Below are 25218 nucleotides of genomic sequence, written 5' to 3' on the forward strand. Positions count from 1 at the left end.
CATTGAGACTGGGAAACTTGTCGCTGCGTGTAACAAGTGTAAATTTGGTCTAATAACTGGCCATTAACAGCAAAGTTGGATCATGCGTAAAAGAACAATTGAAGTGCACGATTTCTGCCTTAGCTTAAGAGAAAGCCCGACTTTCCAGCTGAGCTCTTTCAATTTACGCATGTCGATCTGTATAGCTCTTTTTCTCTCTTTCTACTAATTTTTGTTTTAATTAAGCAATTAGCGGTTGTTCTCTTTTGGTGTGTTTACTCACCTTATTTGGCCGGCGTCGCTTACGTTCATTTGCAGTTGCAGCAGCAGCTGCCGCTGCTGTTGTGGCTGTAGATTTTGGTGTTGTGATAGGCGAGGAGGAGGACGGTATCTCTTCTTTAACCTGCAGCTTGGCTTCTTGGCGATCTATAGTAGAGAAATAGGTAAATCAGTATTTAAACTAAACTTTATAACAGGAATTCTAACTCTTTGTAAACCTTGAGCCGAATCTCTGTACAAATTAATTAAACACTATTTATCTAAGAACGCACTGCCCCTTTCATTGTACTATTAAGTCTTAGATTTAAGTTCTTTATATATTTAAATTGATTAATTCCCCCAACCACTTAATTAAATCTACCCACGCACTACTTACATTTCATTTCGATTTCCTCGTCATCCAAGAGCAATGAGACGACTTCTTTGGGCTTGAGAGTGTCGGGTTTGAAATTGCCGCCACTTATAACCATGCGTTGTATCTGAAAATAATGGAATATAATTATTTAGAAATAATATGCATAAATATGCCGAAAATATGAAAAGAGCAGCGGCTCAGGAAATGAAATGAAACACGTAGAATTGAGTAGCGCCTGGGGCTGCGCCGAGACTTACTTAGCTTCCGTTCTGGCGGCCTAAGCACTTTAATATGATAATCAGGAGTGGAGCAATTAAACTAATAAATGCAGAGCTCCAGCACAGAATAGAAATAAAGAAAAACATACCCTGAATGGGCTGGTTTTATGGAGAATTTAAAGGCGTAACCGAAATGTCGCCTAACCAATTGTATAATTAATTTCCGGTATCGGTTTACCCGAGCCTTTATAGCTGCCCCAACAATGCACATCGTGTACAAGTGTTTCATGCGTGCGGCTCGAGTTTCATTCAAACATTTTGAATAAGGCGCAACAATGCCCCATGCAACATCAAATCAAGTAGGGGGAAGAAGTGCACGCACGTGCCTAATATATGACAGACGAAAGCAGAAACTCCAAGCGGTTTGTTTTTGTTCGGTTTTCTGAATAGGGTTTTGCGGTTTCCTGGGACCTCGTGGTTTTCTTACCTCGCTCTTCTCGCGTGCCCGTTGCAGAATTCGCTCCTCGATGGTGCCTTTGCAGATGAGCCGATAGACGGTCACCTGTTTGGTCTGGCCCAGGCGATGCGCTCGATCCATGGCCTGTTGGTCAACGGTGGGGTTCCAATCTGAATCGTAGAAGATAACCTGCAAGGGACAGAGACAACAGTCAGTAAAAAAGTTAAAGGAATTGAGAGAAGAATACATTCTGCCTCAGCAAAGCTTTTGGGCACAAAAAACATATGTACTACAGTTGACATTCTTAGATCTTGCAATACTTCAAATCTGTTTATAAACAAAGTCTTCTGTCAAAATCGATATATATCGATAATTATCTAATGAATATGCTAATGAGAAATAAACACGCACATCCTTTCGCTATCCTTTTGATAAGTCGCATTTGTCTGCGTTGCATATTAATTTCATCGACGTCTATTCAATAATCCACGATCTCTGTACCTTTCCTGTTTTCGGCAACCTTCTATTAGGAAGGGACTCCACTCTTTATTTTGGACGTGTGCAGAGTGCAAGTGTGCAGCGCCTCGGCAAAAGGGTTGCTTTTCAAATCCAACATCCGGCAGTGAAGAAACTAATTATATTGAATTGAGTTTAGAACACGTGTAGTGTGCTCTTAAATTTCAGATATAGCCGCCCTTTTTTCTAAGATAAAGTCCATTTCCGCTTTATAGACAGTCTCTGCATTTGATGTGAATAGCGGACCAAAGCAAATTATAACTACAGACGAAAAGTTGTCTATCTGAATACCTATCCGACAGAATTTCAAGCAGTTCTTTTAAGAACTGCAGCAAATGCATAACTTTTTACATGCTGCCTTAGAAATGCCCCGATTTGCTGAACTGAACACCGCACGATATTTAGCTTAGCATGGTTAAGTCAACCAGTTGAAAAAAATGTGTTAATATTATTTAAAACTTCTTGTACGATTTATTTTACGTAGATAATAGCTTGATTAGGTACGCGATACTAATTGCTTCTGAACAGGTATTAATAGTGCCTGAATTTCAGTTCCGATTCTGTAGAAGGCGAAGGCGAAGGCCGTCCATTGCCGTAAGTAGAAATCGAATAGTTTCTATTGAGTTGCCTGTGCTTCTCTATGTATTTTAGAGATTTGTCCAACGAGAACATGAAATTTTTGCATGTGAAACAAGCCTTGGCACATAGAAGTCTTCATATGAAGGCTTAAGTGACTGCAAAGTCAAAATTGTCGGTGGTTCCTATTCTTTTTTTCTGTGATATCCGCCCAATTTTCCGCCCACTTACAGAGCCATACGTAAGTGTGGGTATAATGGTTATCAAAATAGTTCGGGACACATTGAAGGCGCCTGCCATGAGATCATGGCCGAAAATTCCGATCTTGTTGGATTTAGCAAGTATTTATGAAATAAATTTGAAGAGGACAATTCCAAATGAAACAACTTCAGCTACAGTGCTTTGATCGACTCATATTCAAATCCAATATATACAAACGAGATTAGTTAGTATTTCTAAGTTTTAGTGAAAAATGTATTTTCTAACATGGGCTTAAAATATTACAGGCCGTCAATGGACATATCAGACATGTAATGAATACGGTTGGTTTCAACATCAGGCTCTGTCAATCAACCATTTGGCACAAAGTTTCCTTTAGCCCTATTTACAACCATGTGTGCTGATGTTTTTGGTTCACAGTTTAGCAATTCATTCATCGAAATCCGTGTGGCTGAAACAAATGCAAACAATGTTTACTTCACCTATGGCCAGTTGGATCCTTGGCGGGCAATGGGTATTCAGGATGCAAAGCAGGCGACCATCATACCAAGTGAGCTAACTAAATAAAACTGTTAACGAGGTAATTATGGGTAACAATTTGTATGCACAGGATCTGCGCATTGCAAGGACCTTGATTCGATCCGCCCAAATGATATCGCCGAAATGCGAGCATCAAAAGAACGAACTGCAGCACTAGTCCGTGAATGGCTTAGATAAAATTTGTAATAAATTCGTTTCTTCTTTCAATTTGAGCATTACATGAAACCAATATTTTGTATAACAATATTTCCGAAAATACTACAAGGGAGATTAGGGAACATATAAATGATTTTTTATACGCAAAATTATGATCTTTATATCCATTGCAATCAACTGACTGTGATGTCAATAATAATTAATAAGAGCGTACAACATACTTAGGCTGATTGATAACAATTATATTATTGGTAGCAAAATCTTCAAGTGAACAGAAAAACAAGTAAGAAAGCTCTAGTCGGGGTGCCCGACTAGGAGATACCCTGATCCCAGTCCTTTGAGTTTTGTAATATTTTCCGTAGTTTGTATCGAGTATTAAAAAAAAAAAAAGAAAAAAAATAAAAATCGACTTTGCGAGACCCGGATTCGAACCCGGATTATTTGCGCAACGTGCACAAACACTACAAACACCGCCACTTCATAACTAAAAATAAAACAATAAAAAACATTTCATCTCCACTGGACTCGAACCCGGACCAAGCTGCATGCGAGCGGCGCCTCTACCAACGCAGCCGCTGTCCTTCTTATTCGATCTGCTGCAAATTTGAACATAAGTAGCAGCTAATATTCAGCTTTAATTCAATCGCAATTTCAATTCTTGGAATAGAAAAGAATTCACGCATTTGAATGTATGTGTGCACACGCATAGGAAAAATGCGTGCGCGTGGCGCTGCTGACATGTGCTTTTGCAAATTGGCCAAACGTTTTGTTTAATAACTTCTGTTTTACTTAATGGATTTTAATGAAATTTTCAGCATATGATCTACATATCCTATTGGCTTGGTTGAGATGCAAACGCCTTCACATAATGGCCCTAGTTCCAACTTAACTTAAATTCTAAGAATTTGGGGGAATTTGGAGCCGGTATCCAAAATCCAACAAAAATCAAAATTGCATAAAATATACATAAGACTAAATACAAAATTTGGAGGCTCTAGCTCTTAAGACGTTCGAGATATAATTTATTTACTGCATTTCAATAATGTTTTTATTCGATAACAATTAAATGCGAATAGTTATCGAATATTTGAAATAAACTTGACCTGCGCGTGCTATACACGGACCTACAAAAAAAATTTCAAGTCTCTAGCTCTTATAGATGCTGAGATCCACGCGTTCACACATACGGACAGACGGACAGACGGACAGACGGACAGACGGACAGACGGACAGACAGACAGACGGACAGGGCTCAATCGACTCGGCTTGTCGTCCTGATCAAGAATATATATACTTTATGGGGTCTGCCACGCCTCCTTCTGCCTGTTACATACATTTGCACAAAACCATTATACCCTGATTTCCCATTTTTAATGGGATCAGGGTATAAAAATACGCTCGACAGCGACTGAGAATGTATTTACTTGAAGAACTGATAAGCCTATGTATAGTACTCAGTCTATTAAGTTTTTAAATCAATGATTAAAAAATAGTTGTGTTAGTGTTATTTATGATTTCTTGAAAGATATTGCCCTAATTAAGTGTCCGATAAGAATGACCGTTTAACTAAGCAACAAGTATTAGCAGTAATCGAATGGTGCCTTCGCCTCAGTAGAAGTTAAATCTACAACGATGACACACTACGTAGTCGGAGTAACTGTTGCGCTGCTGGCATTGGGCTTAGCTCAGGCTAATGAAAGTATATTTGGGCACACATTTAAGCAGCTGCACAGCCAACCTCCTGTTTCGGCAAATCAAAATAGAGCGGACGAGGTGCAAACATTATGGATCGAACAGAAGTTGGATCACTTTAATATAGCCGAGACTCGAACCTGGCAAATGGTATGCGTCAGCTATTATGTAATTTGCGATTGATTATTTTTACTCATAAATTGTTTCATTCAGCGATACATGTTGAACGATGTATTCTTCAAAGCCGGTGCGCCAATGTTTATATTCCTGGGAGGAGAGTGGGAAATAGACAGGGGATTTATAACAGCCGGTCACATGTACGACATGGCCAAAGAGCACAATGGACTTCTGGTCTATACTGAACATCGATACTACGGCGAAAGCCATCCGTTGCCGTAAGTAGTACTCGAATAGTTTCTTTTTAATTTTTAATTGAATCTCCATGTATTTTAGAGATTTGTCCAACGAGAACATGAAGTTTTTGAATGTGAAACAAGCCTTGGCCGATCTGGCGCATTTCATAACCACACAAAAGTCTTCATATGAGGGCTTAAGTGATTCCAAAGTCATAATTGTCGGTGGCTCCTACTCTGCTACGATGGTTACTTGGTTCAAGAAATTATACCCCGATCTGGTTGTTGGTGGCTGGGCGTCCAGTGCACCACTCATTGCCAAAGTCAACTTTTTCGGTAAGTTGGACTCTCTGAAAGCGATTAAAGGATCACTTAGAACATTTCGTTTCACTGTTTTCTTAGAATACAAAGAGGTTATGGGTCAATCTATAACTTTAATGGGGGGCTCTGCCTGCTACAACCGTATTGAGAAAGGTATTGCTGAAATTGAAGCGATGTTCGCCAGCAAACGCGGAGGCGAGGTCAAGGCTCTGCTCAAGATCTGCGAACCTTTTGACGTATTTAGCGATTTGGACATATGGACGCTGTTTAACGAGATTTCTGAAGTATTTGCCAACGTTGTACAGGGACACTAGTGAGCAAATGTCATAGTGGAGACGAAAGAAGGGCATTAATAGTTATGTATATTATAGTGCTGGACGTATTGAAGGCGTCTGCCAGAAAATAATGGCTGAAAGTTCTGATCTTATTGGCGTCAGCAGCTACCTTCTCAGCGAATTCGAGAAAGCCAGTGGCAAGCGTTGCAACGATTTAAGCTACGATGCCATCATGAGCGAACTTTTGGAGTCAAGGTACAAGAACAATATGAGTAAGTCGAATGATTCAATGCGACATATACAATTTATTTACTAATGAGTTGCTTGTGGCAGTGCGTCAGTGGATATACCAGACATGTAACGAGTATGGCTGGTATCAGACCTCAAGCTCCGCCGCTCAACCATTTGGCACCAAGTTTCCATTAGCCCTGTTCACAACCATGTGCGCTGATCTCTTTGGCTCCCAGTTTGGCAATTCATTCATCGAAAGCCGTGTGGCTGAAACGAATGCATACTTTGGTGGCCTCTCGCCGAAAGTGGAGAATGTATATTTGACCCACGGCCAGTTGGATCCCTGGCGTGCAATGGGTATTCAGGATGTAAAGCAGGCAACAATCATACCAGGTGAGCTAACTTATGAAGGTATATTTAAAAGTGTCTAAGCTGATTATCAATTTACAGAACATGCGCACTGCAAAGACTTTGGATCGATTAGTGCCGATGATACGGCCGAAATGCGTGCTTCAAAAGAACGAATTGCCGAATTGGTTCGGGAATGGCTAAAATAGAAGTGTGGATTCAGTCAAGCCATAACAACAACAAAGTAGTTACGTTTACTAGAAATATGTGTTACAAATGCAATAAATTATAGTGTGCAACTACAAGTTTAAAACCGATTATTTGACTAGATGGAACTGGCAGATCGTAGTTAAGATTTTGCTACGGTTACGTATGCACGGCCAACCAATGGAATCTATGTTGAAATCTAGAAACATTATTAGAAATCAATGGACGCCATAAATTCGCGATAAGGTTCAGGTTGTTGGAAATCCCGTCTCTTTTTAAATGCCACTTCGTACTTTTATCAGTTGTCCTCTATCTCGATAGCAAATTTATAAAAGCTCGACTATAATTGGATTGCATAAAAGCAGAGCGTTGGTCATTTGAGAATATCATTTGGCAACATGCTGTTCCTGCGGTTGGTCAGCGTAGCGCTAGTGGCTTTGGCTAGTCAGGCAAATAGCGTCGAGGGAAAGAAAGATGTGCCCGTATTCGTAAAAACCTTAAAAGGCATGAATCGTGGTCCTCCCTTGAGGATGGTTACGCGAGAATTGACAGGGGAAGAAAAATGGATTACGCAACCACTGGATCATTTCGATGAAACCAATACGGAAACCTTCGAAATGGTATGACTGAGTAGAAAATCTAATATATATACACATATTTTTTATCAGCGATTTATCTTTGATTCAGCGTTACTTTATTAATGACGAATTCCAAACGGAAGGCAGTCCAATATTCATATTTTTGGGCGGCGAATCGACGGCCTCCCGACACTTCATAAGCATGGGTCATTGGTATGACATGGCCAAGGAGCACAAAGGGGTACTCATCCAAACTGAGCATCGTTACTATGGAAGAAGTGTGCCCACTCAGTAAATATAATCTCGATATATTACATAATCGGAATAATATATATATATATATATAAACAGGACAATGTCGTTGGAAGACTTGAAATATTTGCATGTCAAGCAGGCGCTCGCTGATGTGGCTAATTTCATTGAAACTTTCAAGTCGCAGAATGAACAGCTGAGCAAATCGAAGGTGGTACTAGCCGGTGGCTCCTACTCGGCCACAATGGCAGTTTGGTTCAAGCGACTCTATCCCGATTTGGTGGTAGGTTCCTGGGCCTCCAGTGCACCGTTGTTCGCCAAAGTAGACTTCTACGAGTACAAGGAGGTAGTCGGCAGAGCGTTTCGTGAGCTGGGAGGAGAGAAATGCTACAATCGTATACAGAAGGGCATAGCCGATCTGGAGGCCATGTTTGAGAGTAAACGTGCCGCTGAAGCACTTGCCATGCTGCGTATTTGCAGCAATTTTGATCATGAAAGCGATCTGGATTTGTGGAATTTGTTCGGCAGCATTTCCAATGTCTTTTCTAGCGTAGCGCAGTATCAAAGGTGGGTGATGCATATGATAAAAAGTGTTTAAATGCTATGTTTAAATCATTTAATGCAGCACGGGGGACATCGAGTATTATTGCGACTATATTCTGAGCTGGAACGACGATGCCACAGCTATTGCCAATTTTGTTTATTGGGCTTGGGACTATCCAACTTGCATTGATGCACGCTACCAAGAAACCGTCGACTATTTACTGGAGGGAATTACCTACTTCGACTCGTGTAAGTTATTTAGGTGCTAATCAATGTGCTTTGTCTGATTAGATCATTTTGTGTTTGATAGCTCGACCTTGGTATTATCAGACCTGTAACGAGTACGGCTGGTATCAGTCGTCCCGTTCATCCAATCAGCCCTTTGGTAGCAACTTTCCCGCCACTTTCTACATTGAACTGTGCAAAGATGTCTTTAGCTCCGATTACGGCAACGACAAGATCCAAGCAAACACCGCTCAGACTAATAAGGATTTTGGAGGACTCAGCCCAAACGTTGAAAACGTCTATATGACACACGGAGATCTGGATCCATGGAATGCCATAGGTCAAGGTGTGTCCGAGGGTGCCACGGTCATTCCGAAGAGCTCGCACTGTACTGACTTCGATTCAATCAGCTCCAGCGACAGCGTCGAAATGCGCGCTTCCAAGGAGCGTATTGCTGAACTTATACGCCAATGGTTGGCATAACTTTAGAAATAATATTGCCAATGTGTTAACACAAAATTAAACTATTTTAATAAATATTACTAATGCAAGTTACATTTTCTCTGAGACCTGGAAGTTGTCCTGCAGTCAAACTTAACGGTCATGCTATACCTGTTAGTGAATCGGTAAAATATCTAGGTGTTCATCTTAGAAGCAGAACATCAAATCGAAAGAAGAGCAGCTCATGTATTGGCTGTTAGGACCACGTTCTGAACTTAGTCTTGAGAACAAATTAAGGCTATATAAGGCCGTACTGAAACCAGTATGGATATTAAAGAGTTATAACTCGAAAGGAACGACAACGAAAGCTAGCTCTGCTTGCAAAATTTGGTCTATTTGCACTGCATACTTTCAGGATTGTTTTTACTTGAAATCAATCAGTTCTAAATTGATAACCTAATATCAATAACAGCACAAATAATGTGCTACAAATTTTGAAACATTCTAAACGTGCTCTTAAAGTCCGTTAATAGGAATCAGAGAATTACAGTCACGTCTAATCCAACTGGAAGCCAAACTGTAAAGCTTTGATACTATTCCATATTGGGCTCAATGGCATAGATAACTTATATATTATATATTTATATATATATATATATATATTATATATTATATATTATATATTATATATTATATATTATATATTATATATTATATATTATATTAACAAGTAACTTGACTATACGCAGGAAAGAAAAGCAAACTGGTTACAAATCCAAGATTATTATAGGGCTACAAATTACATATTTGAAGCTGTGACTGTAGTCAATGAATTAGATCTAAACCTCATATAAATATAATCATTTTTGGTTTGAAACAAAAGTTACGTCGTACTTTAATCTAGTTAATCTAAAGAGGTTGAGAGACCCCTAGCTATAAGACACCAAATTGAGGAACAGACACACGTTTTTTGGAATATATATATTTGGAATATTCCGTGCATAAATTATTATATATAAATTATAAATTATATTTACATATTTTTGGCTTGTCAAGTCATAGGTGACTCCTCCTAAATGTTGCAGTAATACACAAGTAAATGAAATTCTGTCAATCGATTCAAAATTTTATATTGTTACGCGACACGTTGCAGAAAACGTTCGCAGTATAAAAAAAAAACTTTTAGTTATATATAATTATCACCGTGAGAGCTATATATATCATTGAAATGAGTAAATCAATCAATTGTAAAATCGTCATAATCCGTTACAATAAAGATACGAGGCTACAAGGATAAGGCAACTATAGCATTTTCTGTAACGTTGTCCAACGTGACCTATACTTATCAGTTATATAAAAATGAAGCTTAAGATTAAATGATGTGCAAATATTTGCTTTGTAATTAACACATATCTTTAATAGTGGCCTGTCAGAAGTATTTTTTGAATAAATAGGCCATGTATTGGGGTAGGAAACCATTCGCAAACTTGCGACCTATCTAACAAAATGAAATACTTCCTAGTAGTTCTGGCACTGCTCGTGCCCCTGGCATCTGCAGCCACTCTCAAGGACTCTCCAGGTTCAGATGACATCGCAATTCCAGCATTTGTTCAAACGTTCAACCAACTTCACCGTGGCCCACCGGTGCGTATAAGCACCAAGCGTGCAAATGTTGAGACTCGTTTGTTTAGCCAGAGTCTTGACAACTTTGACGATACTAACCAGAATGTGTGGAACCAAGTAAGTTCTTTAGTTCCTTAAAGGGATACAACTAATCAACTTTGATCTGTTCAGCGTGTTTTGATCAACGAAGACAACTTTGTAGATGGTTCTCCCATCTTCATATACCTCGGCGGTGAATGGGAGATCGAACCTAGCGCCATTACTTCAGGACTTTGGGTTGACATTGCTAAGGAGCATAACGGGTCACTGATCTACACTGAACACAGATTCTTCGGTGAAAGTATTCCGATTAAGTAAGCTCTTATTTATCAAAATCTCTAGATCTAGAAAAGAAATTTCTCTTTTCTTATCATCAGGCCTTTGTCAACAAAGAACCTCAAATATCAAAGTGTAGAACAGGCTCTGGCCGATGTTGTGAATGTTATCAAAGTCCTGAAAAAGGAGGACAAGTACAAGGACTCCAAAGTCGTGGTTTCAGGTTGCTCCTACTCTGCATCGATGGCAGTTTGGCTTAAGCTTTTGTACCCTAACGTAATCGTGGGCAGTTGGGCATCCAGCGCTCCACTAGAGGCCAAAGTGGACTTTTCTGATTTCATGGAAGTTGTTGGTAGAGCCTATAGGGAACTGGCAGGAGACTATTGCTACGACCTCATCGATAATGCCACTTCCTACTATGAGGGCTTGTTTCAGTCTGGTCAGGGCGCAGAAGCCAAGAAACTCCTTAACCTGTGCGACAGTTTCGACGAGACTGATGAACGCGATCAGTGGCAAATATTTAGCTCGATTGCAAACATTTTTGCAGGCCTGGCGCAGTACCAAAAGTAAATATATCACAAGGTAATTCCATAACTTCTTCTTGATTTTCTTTCCTTGTAGACCAGAAAACTATGACCTCGCCCAATATTGCTCCGTTCTGCGAAGCTTTGATGATGATGATGCTTCAGCACTATCTCAGTTCATACAGTGGCGTCTCGGCAGGCCAGAATGTGTTAACACCCGATATCAGGGATCTGTTGATTATTACAAATGGTCCAAGAACAACTACGACGGTTGTAAGTAGTACTTGAACCCCTAACATGAACTATAGATACAATGTGAGCCTCTCTTTCTCTTAGCTGGCCTAGGTTGGTTCTATCAAACCTGCAGACAATTTGGTTGGTTCCAGTCCTCTGCAAACAGCAACCATCCATTCGGATCAACTTTCCCGGCCACTCTGTATACCGACACGTGTCACGACGTGTTTGGATCACGTTATACCTCAGCGAGAATTGAAAAGTACGTACAGGCCACAAACTCCGCGTATGGTGGCAAGGATCCGAATGTGGAGAATGTTTATATGACTCATGGTGGATTGGATGGATGGAGCAAAGTTGGCGCTGGCCTTGCACAGGGCGCTACAATTATTCCCCAGGCCTCACACTGCTCCGACGCGGACTCAATCAGTTCCAGAGACAGTTCTGCATTGCGTGCAGCTAAGGAACGATTGGTGGAACTAGTTCGCGAGTGGCTCGCATAAATTCCGGACCAGATGAAGCTTTAGTAACATTTATTTGCATTTTATTTTTGTAATTGAATAATCATATATAAATGCATTAAATGTTTGTGTAACAAAACCCATGTGTATTCCAATTGTTACGGGATTACTTCCTGAGAAGAGACTTGGCAAAACAACATTCTCGTCAAGATATTTATATATTCAGACATAAACTAAGCTGGGAATATATATTAAATATATTATATGATAGAGACAGACGGCTCCATTTATTAAATATTTATTACTTTTTCCAAGATAATAAGCTATTTTTCGCAATTTATATAAAGTTCACTGCACTTGATAAGAATTTCTGATAATTTAGCTACGTTTATTGGGGTGGTTCCGTTAAAAGACAACAACCTTACATCATGGGTTGGGCTATTCTTCAAAGTGAAGTGTAATTGATTAGAGCAATAAAATGGGATTAAGTGGTCAATATCAAGTCAAAAGTAAGGCATTACTCAACGTATACAAGTCGGATATAAATGACTAACATATACCCTGCCTTTGTTCTTCCCCTATGAGTGTGCGAGAGGTATTCAATAAATTATGTTGTGAAATATACTTTACATGTGATATAGATTGTTTATCGATATTCAAGATATATGAAACTTTTAGGTTCAAAAGTTAGCTATATAACAAGGTAGAACGTGTACATAAATTATAAAATGGTTGAACAAAAAGTGAAGCGTTGCGATTCAGAAGCTTCTGCACTGGTCAAATCTATGAATTACGAGTAACCACTTGAACTTATCAATACTTAATTTTTTGTAAATATTTAATATGAAATAAAGACTTATCTAGGTTAGTAGGAAATCATTTTAGGATGATGTTTCAGAGGAAAACTGGACAGGTTCGACGTTGATATTGAGGAAATGGGCAAATTTTAAAGTTCCATAGCTTTTATTTCATTGGTAGAACCAACCGTTGAAAATGTGTTAAGCGTCGTGTCTGTCAAGAGTCAGCTTGCCCAGTTTACTTCCCATCCGATGCATACAATAGCGACAGCGCGGCATTAAGACCACATATTTCTACACCCAATGAACTGCACTGAATTCAGGTACGTGTGGGACATACCAAATATGATGGCCTATCAAACGATGTCAATAGGCTGTGTGGCTACTGCTACGATTTCGAAAATGTCATAAATCTAAATGCCAACCAGAAGCAAGACGCGCATAACAATGACCACCGAACAGGAACGCTGTGCTTCAATCAAACTCAATTTGTTTATAAATGGAATAAAGTACAATTAACAGGCTGATCCCATATCATTTTAAATGTAACTGATACAACTTTGTGGGCCCTCAACGATTTCCGTTAGTGTAAAGAGAAATGCCAAAGTGTTGAGCTGCGTTTTGGTCAAATTATATTGGTATGCGGCAGCTACATGAACGGCAAATACTTTTGGGCCAGAAGCAGTGCTTCCCACACTTGCTATGGGCTTTTAGCAATTTAATTGAACACAAAAATAAAAAAAAAATTCCTTTGTTTTTCAATCATTGAAAAAAAAAAACTATATATCTATACGAATATGTTTTCTATATATAGAAATGTCTATCAATGTTTTAGAAATTGTAACGAAATATTCAGAATTAAAATCTTATACCTATTGTAGCAGCCACCATATACGAGATAGCCAAGAGAAATCCTATAAGAATAAAATCTACAAAAGTAACAAGCTCTCACAAAAGAGAACTTGTTAGCGCAAGGGTATGGGGAAGCCGGCTATGGTTCTCTTATATTTGAAAACGTATGCAGGCTAAGACAAAAGTTTACTCGGCTTCGATAAGCCGCTCAAAGAGCCGATGAAAAGACCATGCCATGCCAAAATGCCAGGGAATTAGTCAACGAGTTGGGAGAACAATTTCGAGCCTGAGAACCGAGCAATAAAATGGACGAAAAGGCAAACACCAAATTACTTGACGGCCAGCGCAAATAACAAATCAAAATCAGTGACAAAATGATTTAGGAACCAAGCGAAAAAGTTCACACGAAGCCCAGCAGCCACAGCGACAGTGGAAGATATCACAGCACATACACACACAAATATACACACACACACACACAGTTGCTTGGTATTGCATCCTTTTGGCTGAGAATTTCTTGTGGCTGCCTTGGCAGTGTCATTGTTGCGATAAAGATCACAATGTGTAAATCATGGCGAAAAGTGCTCGATCGATGCTGATGGCAATGGCAATGCCGACGCCAAAGCCGACGCCGACGACTGCGCATTGCATAAACAAGTAGTCGAGCAAATGGATACAAGTCGCGGCAACAAGGAGCTGCCCTTTTATTCATCGCCCACACATAAATTTGCCAGCTGCCAATTCAATTGGTGTACATGGATTGCAGCACGGAGTTTTGCACATTGTCATAGACCTTCACAATATCTGCGTCTGCTTGTAACTGCTTAAGGAACTCTGAATAGCGTGTCAACTCTGGTGGTCGCAGCTTCACCAACGGCTCGATAGGGCAATAACCAATTTCAGTGAGAAGCGGGTTGTAGCCAAACTGCCTCAGATTGCCGGCCACTTTGGATATGTGTGCTGGATGGCATCGAAAACATAATGCGCCCATTTCTATGCTCACAATTCGACAGCTTTCCGCCTGGCACGACAGCGACACTTTATGAAGGTGCTCTTCCAAGTTGGCAAAGTCCACTACAGAGTGACCCGTCATTAGTACATGGATAAAGCCCATTTGCTTAAAGAGTCTTTTCTCCCCGTGCACTGCACGAAAGCGCGACTTATAATCCTTAAGTAATGGTGACAAACGTTCTTTTAGTGAACTCAAATTAGCCGTTTTTACCTGGCACACCAAGGCCGCCTCCCGTCCATTGTAGTGGACGTGCAGTACGCAGTTATCATTTCTGTTCGAAGGCTCGTCAAGCCCCCGCAGTAGAAGGTTCTTGTTGCACTTATGTCGATTAGTACGCCGTTTGTCAACATTACCATTTTTCCAGATGATTTTAATTGTTGAGTCAATCTCACCATCTAGGCCATTGAATTTATCCGATTTATTTAAAACGATTGGGTTCGGGCTTAATGCGGGTGTCTTTTGGAAACTAGAGGGCAAAAGGTTAGCTTCAAGTCGGGTAATGTTATGTGACTGCGCATATCTTTTTAGCAAGAACTCCATTTAAAATAAGTATATAAAAAAACAAATAATTTCGTTTAGTTTTAAGAAAGTTTTTGTTGCGATGCTGTCGATATGGTTTCTATCGATTTTTAAATTAATCTCAATCAAAAAAGGGTTTCTTATGAGAAAAGCAGCTCTGATTGATACAGAATTGAAACCTAAAATCCTTCAGTTAGGCTCTCCATGCATTCCCACATGGAGCCTTCCTCAACAGATCTTATCTTACCATACGGAAGCCATATTTTCCTCAAGTTCTAAAGTTAACTAAGTTGTATTGCACAAGTATCCACAATTTTACCAAGCTATTTTCATTTAACTTACCGTATCAGCTGCAGTCAAATTAATACCCAATCCACCTGCCCGTGTAGAGAGCAGGAACACAAAAATATCGGCGCGGGTTTGAAAGTCAGCGACCATGTCGCGACGAGCTGAGATTTTGCTAGAGCCGTCGAGACGCATGTAGCGATGCTTGCGGTGCCACATATACTCCTGCAAATTAAAGTTGGCATTTGAAATCAATTAAAAGCATTTTAAGGCTTAAGACCCACCTCGAGCAGGTCAATCATTTTGGTCATTTGCGAGTAAATAAGAACACGATGACCTTCGGCCTTGAGGCGTGTAAGTAGGCTGTCTAGCACAAATAGTTTGCCCGCATCTGTTATAAGTGTCTCCTTATCGGGCACCACAATCGACGACCAGCCATTGCGCGGCTTGCACAGCGCCAAGCCAGTGCCCACAAGTTCTCTGCCCAACACATTCTCGCACTGCAGGTGGCGTATCTGCGCCCAGGCTGCTGCGCGACTTTCACAGCTAACAAAAAATAGATGGTAGGTATTAGTATATTGTACACACTTTAAATCCTAAGCAGCGCTACTTACTATAAATGTCGATCGACTGCTTGCACCCGTTGACCCAGCCCATAGAGGAAGCGCGGCATCTGGAGTGGTTCGCATTGATAGCATTGCGGCTTACGTGGACGATGCGGGAACTCGGGCAGCAAATGCAACGTAGTCATCTTAACATCGCTCTTGGTATTCGATTTGGTCTGCACCTCCACAGATTCCACCTCTAGCTCCTGCTTTATATGCGGCTCAGCCTTGACTTGTGGTTGGCCGTCGGCATCGACGAGTTCCTCAATGAGTGCTGTCTTTTGCTTAAGTATTTTAGAACGAGTCACACGATGCTCTATCGTTTCCTGCATGTTGGTAGTGATGTAATCGCCAAAAGCATACACGCTGCTCTCTTTAGATGTCTAAAACAATAAGATAATTTAAACATTTACAAATACAATATATAAATAAACAAAAACTCTAGGACGATATAGTACGAAAAAAACAATAAACAAATAAATGAAATAAGCTGATAAACTGAAACCAGGCAAATCAACGGTTAATACCCTAATCTTTTACCATTTTCTGAGCAAGGAGTAAAGATAAATGTTATTTATTTACAATATGTTAAACATTATTTACCATTGCGGTAAAGATGAAATTCCTTAGCACACTGTTTGTAAGCAAATAGTCCGGCACAAGCTTGCGTTCCAGAACTGGTTCTAAGAGCTGGTAACGAGGAGCTCGTTGATCTGTCCACCACTGACGACGATAGGCAAGCAGAGGTTGCTTGGTAAGTACGCGACGATAATGCAACAAGCTGAAAAATAAATCAGAACTAAGTACACACGATAGCAATTTGCATTGAAGTGCTTACAAGTCAATGAGGCCATGCCACGTGACATCCTCCATGTCAGACAAGGAGAGATCAGACAATCGGGTGAAACCGAAGCAGCTATTAACGTGTACATCATCGAACAGGGATTCATGTATGTGGGCCGACTTAAAGATGTTGAAGCTGTAGAAAAAGAATCTCATATTAAAATAAAAATTAATTCAAAGCTGAGCAACTGCTAACCGATTATATAGGAGATGCCTGCGGCTGGGTAAGGCGCTATGAAGCAGTCCATCATCAAATACTAGTCGAGGCAGAACAAACTCTGCACATCGCATGCTGAACGGACTCTTTGCATCTCGTCGTTCAAAGAGTTCCGGATGATTGCAGACTTTGCGGAACTGCATGACCAGATTCATGAGATTCGAGGTAAAGTTCCGATCAACAATAGCGCCATCCCCTGAAGCGGAGGTTGTGGAGCCACCGTTGGCAACATGCAGCAGGTCCTCGATGCGAATTTTTTGTTTCAATGCCCTATAGAGCAACTTCTGGCGTATGGTTAGCGGACAGTAGACCATAATCTCAATCTTGTCGGACAGCTCATTCTCCACATCCTTCTTGATACGCCGCAGCATGAAAGGTTTCAATATCATATGCAGCCGCGAGATTTGGCGTGCATCTATGCCTGTCTTATTTTCTGCATGCGATTCGATGTCCTTCGAAAACCATTCGTTAAACTCGTCATGCGAATCAAACAATGTGGGCATTATAAAGTGCAGCAAGGCCCACAACTCCGCCATGCTGTTTTGTATGGGCGTGCCGCTCAGCAATAAGCGATTGCGACAATTGAATCCCAACAGGAGCTTCCAGCGCTGTGAGGCGGCGCTTTTGATGGCTTGAGCCTCATCCAGAACCATGTACTGCCACTTAATCCGATTGAAATACTTGTAGTCACTAACAATAAGCTGGTACGAAGTGATTACTACATGGAAACTGGCCTCACGTGTGTGCAGGTGCTTCTGCTCCCAGAACTGCCGCAAGATTTTACGCTCATTCGGTGAACCCCAGTAGGGCACCACATTGAAGTCGGGTACAAATCGCGCCATCTCCTGCTGCCAATTGTGCAGCGTTGAAGCAGGTGAAATGACCAGAAATGGACCCCACACGCCATAATGCTCCGCAATGTGACAAAGAAATGCTATCGATTGCACTGTCTTACCCAGGCCCATCTCATCGGCCAGAATGCCACTGATGCCTTGATTGTATATATTAGCTAGCCATGTCATGCCCTTGATCTGATAGCCTTTAAGTGTGCCCTTAAACATGTTAGGCTGTGGCAAATCCTTCATTTGTTCACTCTCTGGTTGCGGTTGATCTAGCTCTTGCAGCTGCTCCAATATTTGCTCTTTCTTGAAGGGTACATCGAAGGCGCGTGTCTTGTCCAAATCACGCTGCATTGCAGCTTCTGCATTCGCCTGCGCCAGCTGCTTCATTTCGCCTGCATCGTAATCATCTTGGGCAGCCAGACGCGCATTGTGTTCCTCGTCCAATTGGCTTAGTATCCGCAACTGGTCCTCCTCGGTGCCCTGACCTAGTTTCTTGGACATGAAATGAGCATACAGTTCCGTTTGGGTAATTAAGAAATTAAGTTTGCGCTGTTGACGTTTCACTTCAATAAGTTCGACATCTTGTTTGCGCTGCTCCTCGGCCTCACGCTCCTGTTTGCGGCGCTGGTCGCGCTCAACGCGCTCATAGCGCTTCCAATAGTTAAGCATTTCACGTGTAAGACGCTTTGCCCGCCAAACAGTCTCTTTCATGATGCGCTGCGAGTTGAGTGCTCGCTGGCGCACAACCTTTGCACACATTCCAGCAACACGCTTGCAATTGGCCAGCATCTCCTTGTGATTGTTGCTCTTGATGCGCTGCAGTCGTCCGGACTCCTTTTTAGACATAATCTGCCAGATGCGCCGACGTCGTGCGGCCAAAACTTCAGGGTTCTTACGACGGCGGCGGACACGAGTAACTTGTCCGTCGGATGCACCTACTACATCCACTTCTTCCTCAATTTCCTCCTCTTCCTCGGGATAGTCCAAAGCCAAATTGGCCAGTTCGCGCTTGTAGTCTACCTCGCCATTATCATCATCATCTTCATCGTTGGCAGGCAGCGTGTCTCCAAAACTGTACTTGCCCAGCTCCGACGGTGGCACTTCCCCAGACTCCGGAGAGTCTAACGTTGTGCGCTTTTTACGCCCGCGGCGACGCTGCTTGACCGGTTTCGGACCCGCCTGCGCTTCAGCCAAGCGGGCTAAAAGTATCTCCTGTTTGGTGCGGCGTCGACGTTTACGCACGCCAACTGTTGCCTGCTGGCGTTCAGCATAAACATCATGATTTGACAGCAGCCCACTGCCATAGTAAGCGTATTGAGCGTTCTGCAAAGCTTATAGGTTAGCACGGGCTAATTGGTAAACCGCTCAACTACTTACTGTGGCTTTTTTGTAATAGTTCTTACGCTGGCGTTGTTCTTGTAGATGCTCGCGAAGCATTTGATTAATATATTCATCCTCATCGCTCACCTGCGGCTCGCTGTCTGTGTCGCTCAACAATATGTCGTAAAGCCATTCCCGATCACTAGTTAGATCGTTGAAGTTGTAGATCTGCGCCTTTACGCTTTGTCGCTCTGTAAATGTGTAATGAATAGCTAATTAAAAAATATTGATAATTTTTCTCTTAATTATTTACCTTCTTTGCTGCCCAGGAGCCGTTCTCGGCGTCGCTTTTTGGGTTTTATTTTTACCATGCCCACCCTTGTCGACGAATCGTCCGAGTCAATGCATTGCCCCTGCCCTGTCTCCGGTTCAGTGGCGCTGCCTTCGCCACTTCCACTGCTCAATGGCTGCTTAAGGGCCTCGCGAGCCATCTCCATGAAGGGGCGCATATTTAATGCTGCCTCCAGTCGCTGTATGTGTAATGGTTCGGCCATTAGGCGTGGCTTCAATTCAGTGGCCTTCGCCATGTTGCGCGTGCTTCTTTAGTTTCAATATTAATTTTCTTTGCGTAATCTTTTGGGCAACTTCAGACTGATAAACTTTCGATTTCCAGATGCAAATTTCCGTTAGCTTGGCGGTGCACTGGATGCCTCAAATGAAATTTGAATGATTTTCATTTAAAAAGTGTCACGTAATTGTGAAAATTTTGCATGCGTTGCGTAAAAAATGCACGGCTGTTTTTGTATGTTGCGGTATACACTTTTTTACTTGCCCACACGCTGCACACAAGCACATTTAGGCAGCCAAACAAATAATATTCTTCTCGGCTCTTGTAGTTCATTGTTGTTGTTTGCAGGGTTGCGTGCAGGGTTGCATAAACTGGACGTGCAGTGTTGAGAAATTCATTACAACAAAATGAGTACCAAGTATATTAACGAATTTATGGATATATCGTACAGTAGTATTAATTATAATCTTAAGAATAATTAATACATAACGTCAATACAAATCTCTTAAATATTATTGTGTACATGGCGACAACGCGAGGTATAACGCGTTAAACGCACGCATCATTGTGTTCACATCTGCCCGTTGCAACACTGACTGAGAGAAATATTATCATTTAACAAAACTGCAAAATCAGCGACGACCGGATGAAACAGCTGTTGAAAATGTCTTGGCAAACCGGCTTAATAAAAACTATTTTAGATCCAACTAATTTAATTATATCGACGGACGTTGCAGTAGTCATTGCGGACAAATACCCAAAAGCACGCCATCATTATCTTGTGCTTCCCAAAGAAGATATTGCCAGCATATTTCATGTAATAAACAGCAATTCAAAAACGGATGATGCAACGTATAATTATTTTTAATTTTCAGTTGAATAAGAAGCATTTGCCATTATTGGAAGAACTTCATCTACTGGCACGAAATATAATTGAAGTGCGCGGCGAGTGCTTTAACAGTTTCCAAATTGGCTTTCATGCACAGCCGAGTATGCAACGGTTGCATTTACACGTAATATCAAAGGACTTTGTCTCTAGTTGGCTAAAGACAAAAAAACATTGGAATAGCTTCAATACGGCGTTTTTCATACCATACAAAAGTAAGTTGGAACATGAAAACAAAACTACTATTGTAGAAAATTAATTATTACCCTGATATTTTCAGCACTCTATGAGAAACTTAGACACGACGACCCAATACAGCGTTTGCCCAAAGGAAAAGTGGATGAGCTGCTAGCCAAGCCATTAGCATGTAATCAGTGTGAATTTGTTGGCAAAAATATACCTTCGCTCAAGGAGCACCTGCTGCAGCACTGATTTGTAAATACAAACGGCTGATCCAGATGCATGTAAACAAATGTTTTTCAGCGTTTGTATCAGTGGAATTTTTTACAACACTGTCTTCCAGTATTCACTATCAAATGATGTGCCGATTCCAAATGTGCCATTTCTATACTCAGTCTTCATTTAGATACCCTGTGTAGTTCGGTTTCCATTTACAGCTGAGTAGGCTGTTAAATTTATTTGTTCTCTGATTAAATAATTGATTCGAAATGAGTAATCGTATTGAATCAGCTAAAGAACTCTTGAAGCTAAAGGCGAAATCGGAGAAAGCTCTGATCGAAACAGATCAGGCGGTGGTTCTGAAGGACGCTTATCCTAAGGCTCAATATCACTTTTTAGTTGTGTCCAAGGAAGACATACCGAATTTGTCCGCTGTAAGTTCTCGAACAGATATTTCAATTTGATTTATTCTTTGTGCTAATACGCTTAACGCCCGGCAGCTAACGCAAGAGCATTTACCGCTCTTGGATCATATGAAGGAACTGTCAGTTCAAATAATTGAGCAGCAGCAAAATGTTTCACTGAAAAACTTTCTGATTGGTTTCAAAATCGATCCATTTATGAAGGGCTTGAAAATGCACGTCATATCAGATGATTTCTATTCGAAGTCTATGCGTCGAATAAGCCATTGGAACAGCTTCAATACAGAATTATTTTTGACTTATCAGACTGTTTACGCCCTGATTCGTGTCCAAGGCCACATAGAGCCCATTCTGGCTGAAAAAGCTAAGGAACTGCGCAGTGCTTTGCCCTTGCGTTGCAATCAATGCAGTTTCGAAACTGAATATTTGCTCGAGCTAAAGGGACACCTGCTTGAGCATTGGAAAAAACGAGAAGTTAACAAAGTGGAGCAGCAAGTGGAAGTTGTTATTCGCATGCTGGACGAAACCAAATTGGCAACTTTACCTAAGAAAGAGCTAGATAAATCAGCTGTACCACTAAATCAGTCAAAGTCGAATCAAGCAATGGAGTCAGCTTATCATGAACGAGTGACGGCCGCCAATCCATTTAAAGTCACAATCCCAGCAACTAACAAGAAGCCACCAAACTGCCGTCGAAACATGGGATACCAACCGCCAGAGACAAGTGCAGCTCAACATCCCAATGCATTTAATAAGCAATACTATAAACCATATCACCCGATGGGCAGTACAAATCCCAATTTCAAACCATTGCCCATTGGACAACCAAATAAACACAATATAAACACCTCGGGACCATATTCGTATCCAACCAATTTTCAGCCCCTAAAAAATGTAGCCAAAAATAAGAATTTCCCTAAGCCACAAAACTTGGATGGTCAACAAAATCCATCCTTGAATAAACCAAAGCCAGAGTTCAAGAAAAAAAATTATAAAAAAAATCAATCTGATGTCTCTTCCAAGTCCAAAGGGCAGAATGGGGGACAGTCATCGTAAAAGAAATGTTTTATGAAACAAACTGAAAACTCTCTTGAGTCCAAAGGATTTCTAGACACTTCCTGGATTATTTTTTAGTATTTTGTAATTAGTATTTGTATCTACAAATAAATGTTGCATCATAAAATTTACATAAATAAATAATTAATAAAGATATAATTCGGAAATGGCTGTAAGCTTGAACTGCATGTGGTAGTCATGCGGTGTTCTGACAGATGGCTAGATGGACATGTCTGGGTCGTCTCGAATAACAATTGTATTCGACTAATTGTCGGTCATTGGTTCAAGTTAGATACAGGGCCACGTCAGCCAATGCAACGGAATCGAACATTTATATGGACTGTGAAGATAGTTTCTTAAGGGCGTGACGTCACGTGCGATCATTCGCACAGAATTGCATATGCAGTTGTGACGTAGTCAGAGTGAACCATTTGTAATCTTTTCTGTTCCGTTTTTCGTATTAGGGCCTTTATCCAACACTGTTAAAGCATATTTACAATTAGATGTGCCGATTCCAATAGCTCATAATTGTTTGTTTTGCTGCAGCTTGACTGATTGAATTTATTTGAATCGCCATAAGACTTGAAGGTCATGCAGGAGAATGAAAATGATGTGGAATATAAACGCAGCGAATTAACTCGCAGGCTAAACGCTGGCGAAAATGTGATAATTCAGAGTGATCGGGCAGCGGTGCTGCAGAACGTGGCTAATCCCAAGGCGCAATATCATTTTGTCGTCTTGCCCAAAGAGGATATTGAAAATGTTATTGCGGTATGTAAAGCGACGTATATGTATATGCATAGGTTATACTTAAAAGTGCATTTGAGATGCAGCTGAAACGCGAGCATCTTCCTCTTTTAGAGCACATGATGGATCTTGCGAATGAAGCTATCGACAAGCAGCAATTGCCGGCAAGTGATTTTCGGATTGGTTTCAAAATGAATGCGTTTATGAATCGGCTCAACATGCATGTCATCTCTAATGACTTCTATTCAGGTTTCATGCGTCGCATTCAGCACTGGAACACGTTCAACACCGATTTGTTTATAACATTTCAAGCTATATACGCTCTGCTTCATGTGACGGGATCTGTTGAGCCGATGCCCGCTGATAAGGTGGAACAGCTACTTCTAGCCACGCCCGTACATTGCAATCAGTGTCGTTTTTGTACTGACAACTTTGGCAAATTCAGGCATCATTTGGCTTTGCATTGGATGGATTGCGAAAAAGAACGTCTTTGGAAAATGGGCGTGGGAAACATATCGCAGTGGATGGGGCAAATGCAGTTGAATGGCAATGATCGAATACCGTGCCAGCCGCCACTTAATCCATTTCATCGTCAAATGATTCCCATGCAGAATAATCCGTTCGTACATCGCTTTCAAAGACCATTTGGACCACAACTGCGTCCGCCATTGCAGAATCGTAACTCTAACAACAATTGGCCTAGCTACAGGCATCCAGCTCCGACTAAGCCCCCTACAAATAGCTTGCAAAAACCGAAGGCTCAGTCAGCATCCAATGCAGATCCTGACAAAAGCCCCGACCATCAGCAAAACGATACAAAGCCGTGTGCTAAAAAAAAATGGTATACGAAGCGCAAAAATAAGTCAAATCTGCAGACAAAGCCGGAAACTTCCAGTAGCAAAGCCAACGCCAAACTCACTTGAGATGAGTCTTCAAGAAACCCATTCGATGTTATCTAACGTTTTATATGTCTATTAATTTAACAGTTATATTGTTTAAGATAACTTGTTATGAGCCTGGAAATATTTTAATGTTTATTCCAAATATATTCAGAGCCAGGCAAACTTTTATTGACAAAAATAAAAAAAAAAACTTATCTGCAGTCAGAATTTTTTCTGCTATGTACTAAAATTATTCTTTATGATCTTTACGAACTGTTATATAAACAACCTGAAATATATTTTGTAATCAATATATGATAAACTTTTTTGAATCAAAAAAGCATGTAGCTCTTAATCGAATGCGATTATCAATTACTTAAAACTAACTGGATCTAAAGATCGAAATCCATTTGATAAATCGAAAATCTGCCTCTAGCTAATGCAATATAGTGACAAGGCTAAATTGTCTGGGGCGTTCATACTGATTAATATTTCTTCTACTTCTTTCTTACATACAATTTAACGAAAGGCTGCTACAGATACATTTTCTGTGGGGTCAGGGGGACAGCGGTGCCTCAGAGCGGAAATATTCAGTCTAGGCAGGCTCGTCTGATCAATAATATATGTATGTACCTAATAAGATAGGTGATAAGTAAACTTATTGTTCATACATTTTCAATACAACCCTCTTAGCTCACAATGATTACAGAGTATATAGAAAGCAAAGCTCAGGTTAAACAATTTATAATTATGAAATGCCGCTGGGCTAATTCAAATCTAAAGGAAAATAAACGGTGCGTGGGCTCCTACTCCGTCTACTCTTAAGTTTGCCAGCGAAGTAGTTCAAATCCGGAAAATTATGTTCCCATGGCTAATTACGGGCACCAAGGGCAACTGAGTCAGCCCTCGAGTGATGCAGAAGGCAAGGTTATCTCGCACGGGGATTCAAAAAATTAAATTATTATCCTGTTTGGTGGGTAAGTGGGCAAAGTTTTCCGATCGTCTTGACACCTGGGAGACGTTCAGCTTTAATAGGCTCCATTCAGCAG

At 40.9% G+C, this 25218-nt stretch overlaps 7 protein-coding genes across 7 annotated transcripts in view; 5 read left to right on the forward strand and 2 right to left on the reverse strand.

Annotated features, from left to right (window-relative positions):
- LOC111596204 (chromatin-remodeling ATPase INO80) overlaps positions 1-20102 on the reverse strand; it is a 35514-nt gene extending 15412 nt beyond the window's left edge. The window contains exons 1-11 of the mRNA XM_023310316.2: positions 19524-20102; positions 19268-19461; positions 17028-19213; positions 16827-16967; positions 16592-16769; positions 15998-16371; positions 15668-15929; positions 15441-15608; positions 1319-1477; positions 635-737; positions 263-405 (exon numbers count right to left, since the gene is read on the reverse strand). Coding sequence (XP_023166084.2) covers positions 263-405; positions 635-737; positions 1319-1477; positions 15441-15608; positions 15668-15929; positions 15998-16371; positions 16592-16769; positions 16827-16967; positions 17028-19213; positions 19268-19461; positions 19524-19797 — 4182 coding nt within the window. The 5' untranslated portion in view covers positions 19798-20102. The remainder of the gene's footprint in view (positions 1-262; positions 406-634; positions 738-1318; positions 1478-15440; positions 15609-15667; positions 15930-15997; positions 16372-16591; positions 16770-16826; positions 16968-17027; positions 19214-19267; positions 19462-19523) is intronic.
- LOC111596207 (putative serine protease K12H4.7) lies at positions 4895-6802 on the forward strand. The gene is made up of 7 exons (XM_023310320.2): positions 4895-5137; positions 5201-5382; positions 5441-5676; positions 5743-5974; positions 6033-6208; positions 6270-6560; positions 6618-6802. Exons 1-7 carry the CDS (start codon positions 4928-4930, stop codon positions 6722-6724), a joined length of 1434 nt encoding a protein of 477 aa, XP_023166088.2. The 5' UTR covers positions 4895-4927; the 3' UTR covers positions 6725-6802.
- Positions 7092-8859, forward strand: LOC111596206 (putative serine protease K12H4.7). The gene is made up of 5 exons (XM_023310319.2): positions 7092-7342; positions 7410-7591; positions 7652-8119; positions 8178-8344; positions 8406-8859. The coding sequence occupies exons 1-5, from the start codon at positions 7121-7123 to the stop codon at positions 8801-8803; spliced, it is 1437 nt and encodes a 478-aa protein (XP_023166087.2). The 5' UTR covers positions 7092-7120; the 3' UTR covers positions 8804-8859.
- LOC111596205 (putative serine protease K12H4.7) lies at positions 10229-11998 on the forward strand. Its single transcript, XM_023310317.2, has 5 exons — positions 10229-10501; positions 10556-10737; positions 10801-11265; positions 11321-11496; positions 11560-11998. The coding sequence occupies exons 1-5, from the start codon at positions 10268-10270 to the stop codon at positions 11958-11960; spliced, it is 1458 nt and encodes a 485-aa protein (XP_023166085.2). The 5' UTR covers positions 10229-10267; the 3' UTR covers positions 11961-11998.
- On the reverse strand, positions 14231-15223 carry LOC111596210. The gene has a single exon (XM_023310323.2). It carries the CDS (start codon positions 15117-15119, stop codon positions 14310-14312), a length of 810 nt encoding a protein of 269 aa, XP_023166091.2. The 5' UTR covers positions 15120-15223; the 3' UTR covers positions 14231-14309.
- Positions 20103-20123: 21 nt separating the features above from the next.
- Positions 20124-22618, forward strand: LOC111596201 (aprataxin-like protein). Its single transcript, XM_030224963.1, has 5 exons — positions 20124-20595; positions 20654-20879; positions 20945-21093; positions 21330-21497; positions 21564-22618. The coding sequence occupies exons 1-5, from the start codon at positions 20425-20427 to the stop codon at positions 22539-22541; spliced, it is 1692 nt and encodes a 563-aa protein (XP_030080823.1). The 5' UTR covers positions 20124-20424; the 3' UTR covers positions 22542-22618.
- Positions 22619-23009: 391 nt separating this feature from the next.
- Positions 23010-24384, forward strand: LOC111596208 (aprataxin-like protein). Its single transcript, XM_023310321.2, has 2 exons — positions 23010-23312; positions 23375-24384. Exons 1-2 carry the CDS (start codon positions 23133-23135, stop codon positions 24209-24211), a joined length of 1017 nt encoding a protein of 338 aa, XP_023166089.2. The 5' UTR covers positions 23010-23132; the 3' UTR covers positions 24212-24384.
- The last annotated feature ends 834 nt before the right edge of the window (positions 24385-25218 follow it).

Source organism: Drosophila hydei, unplaced genomic scaffold, assembly GCF_003285905.1.
Source record: "Drosophila hydei strain 15085-1641.00,03,60 unplaced genomic scaffold, DhydRS2 tig00008121-arrow-pilon, whole genome shotgun sequence".
Classification (NCBI taxonomy): domain Eukaryota; kingdom Metazoa; phylum Arthropoda; class Insecta; order Diptera; family Drosophilidae; genus Drosophila; species Drosophila hydei.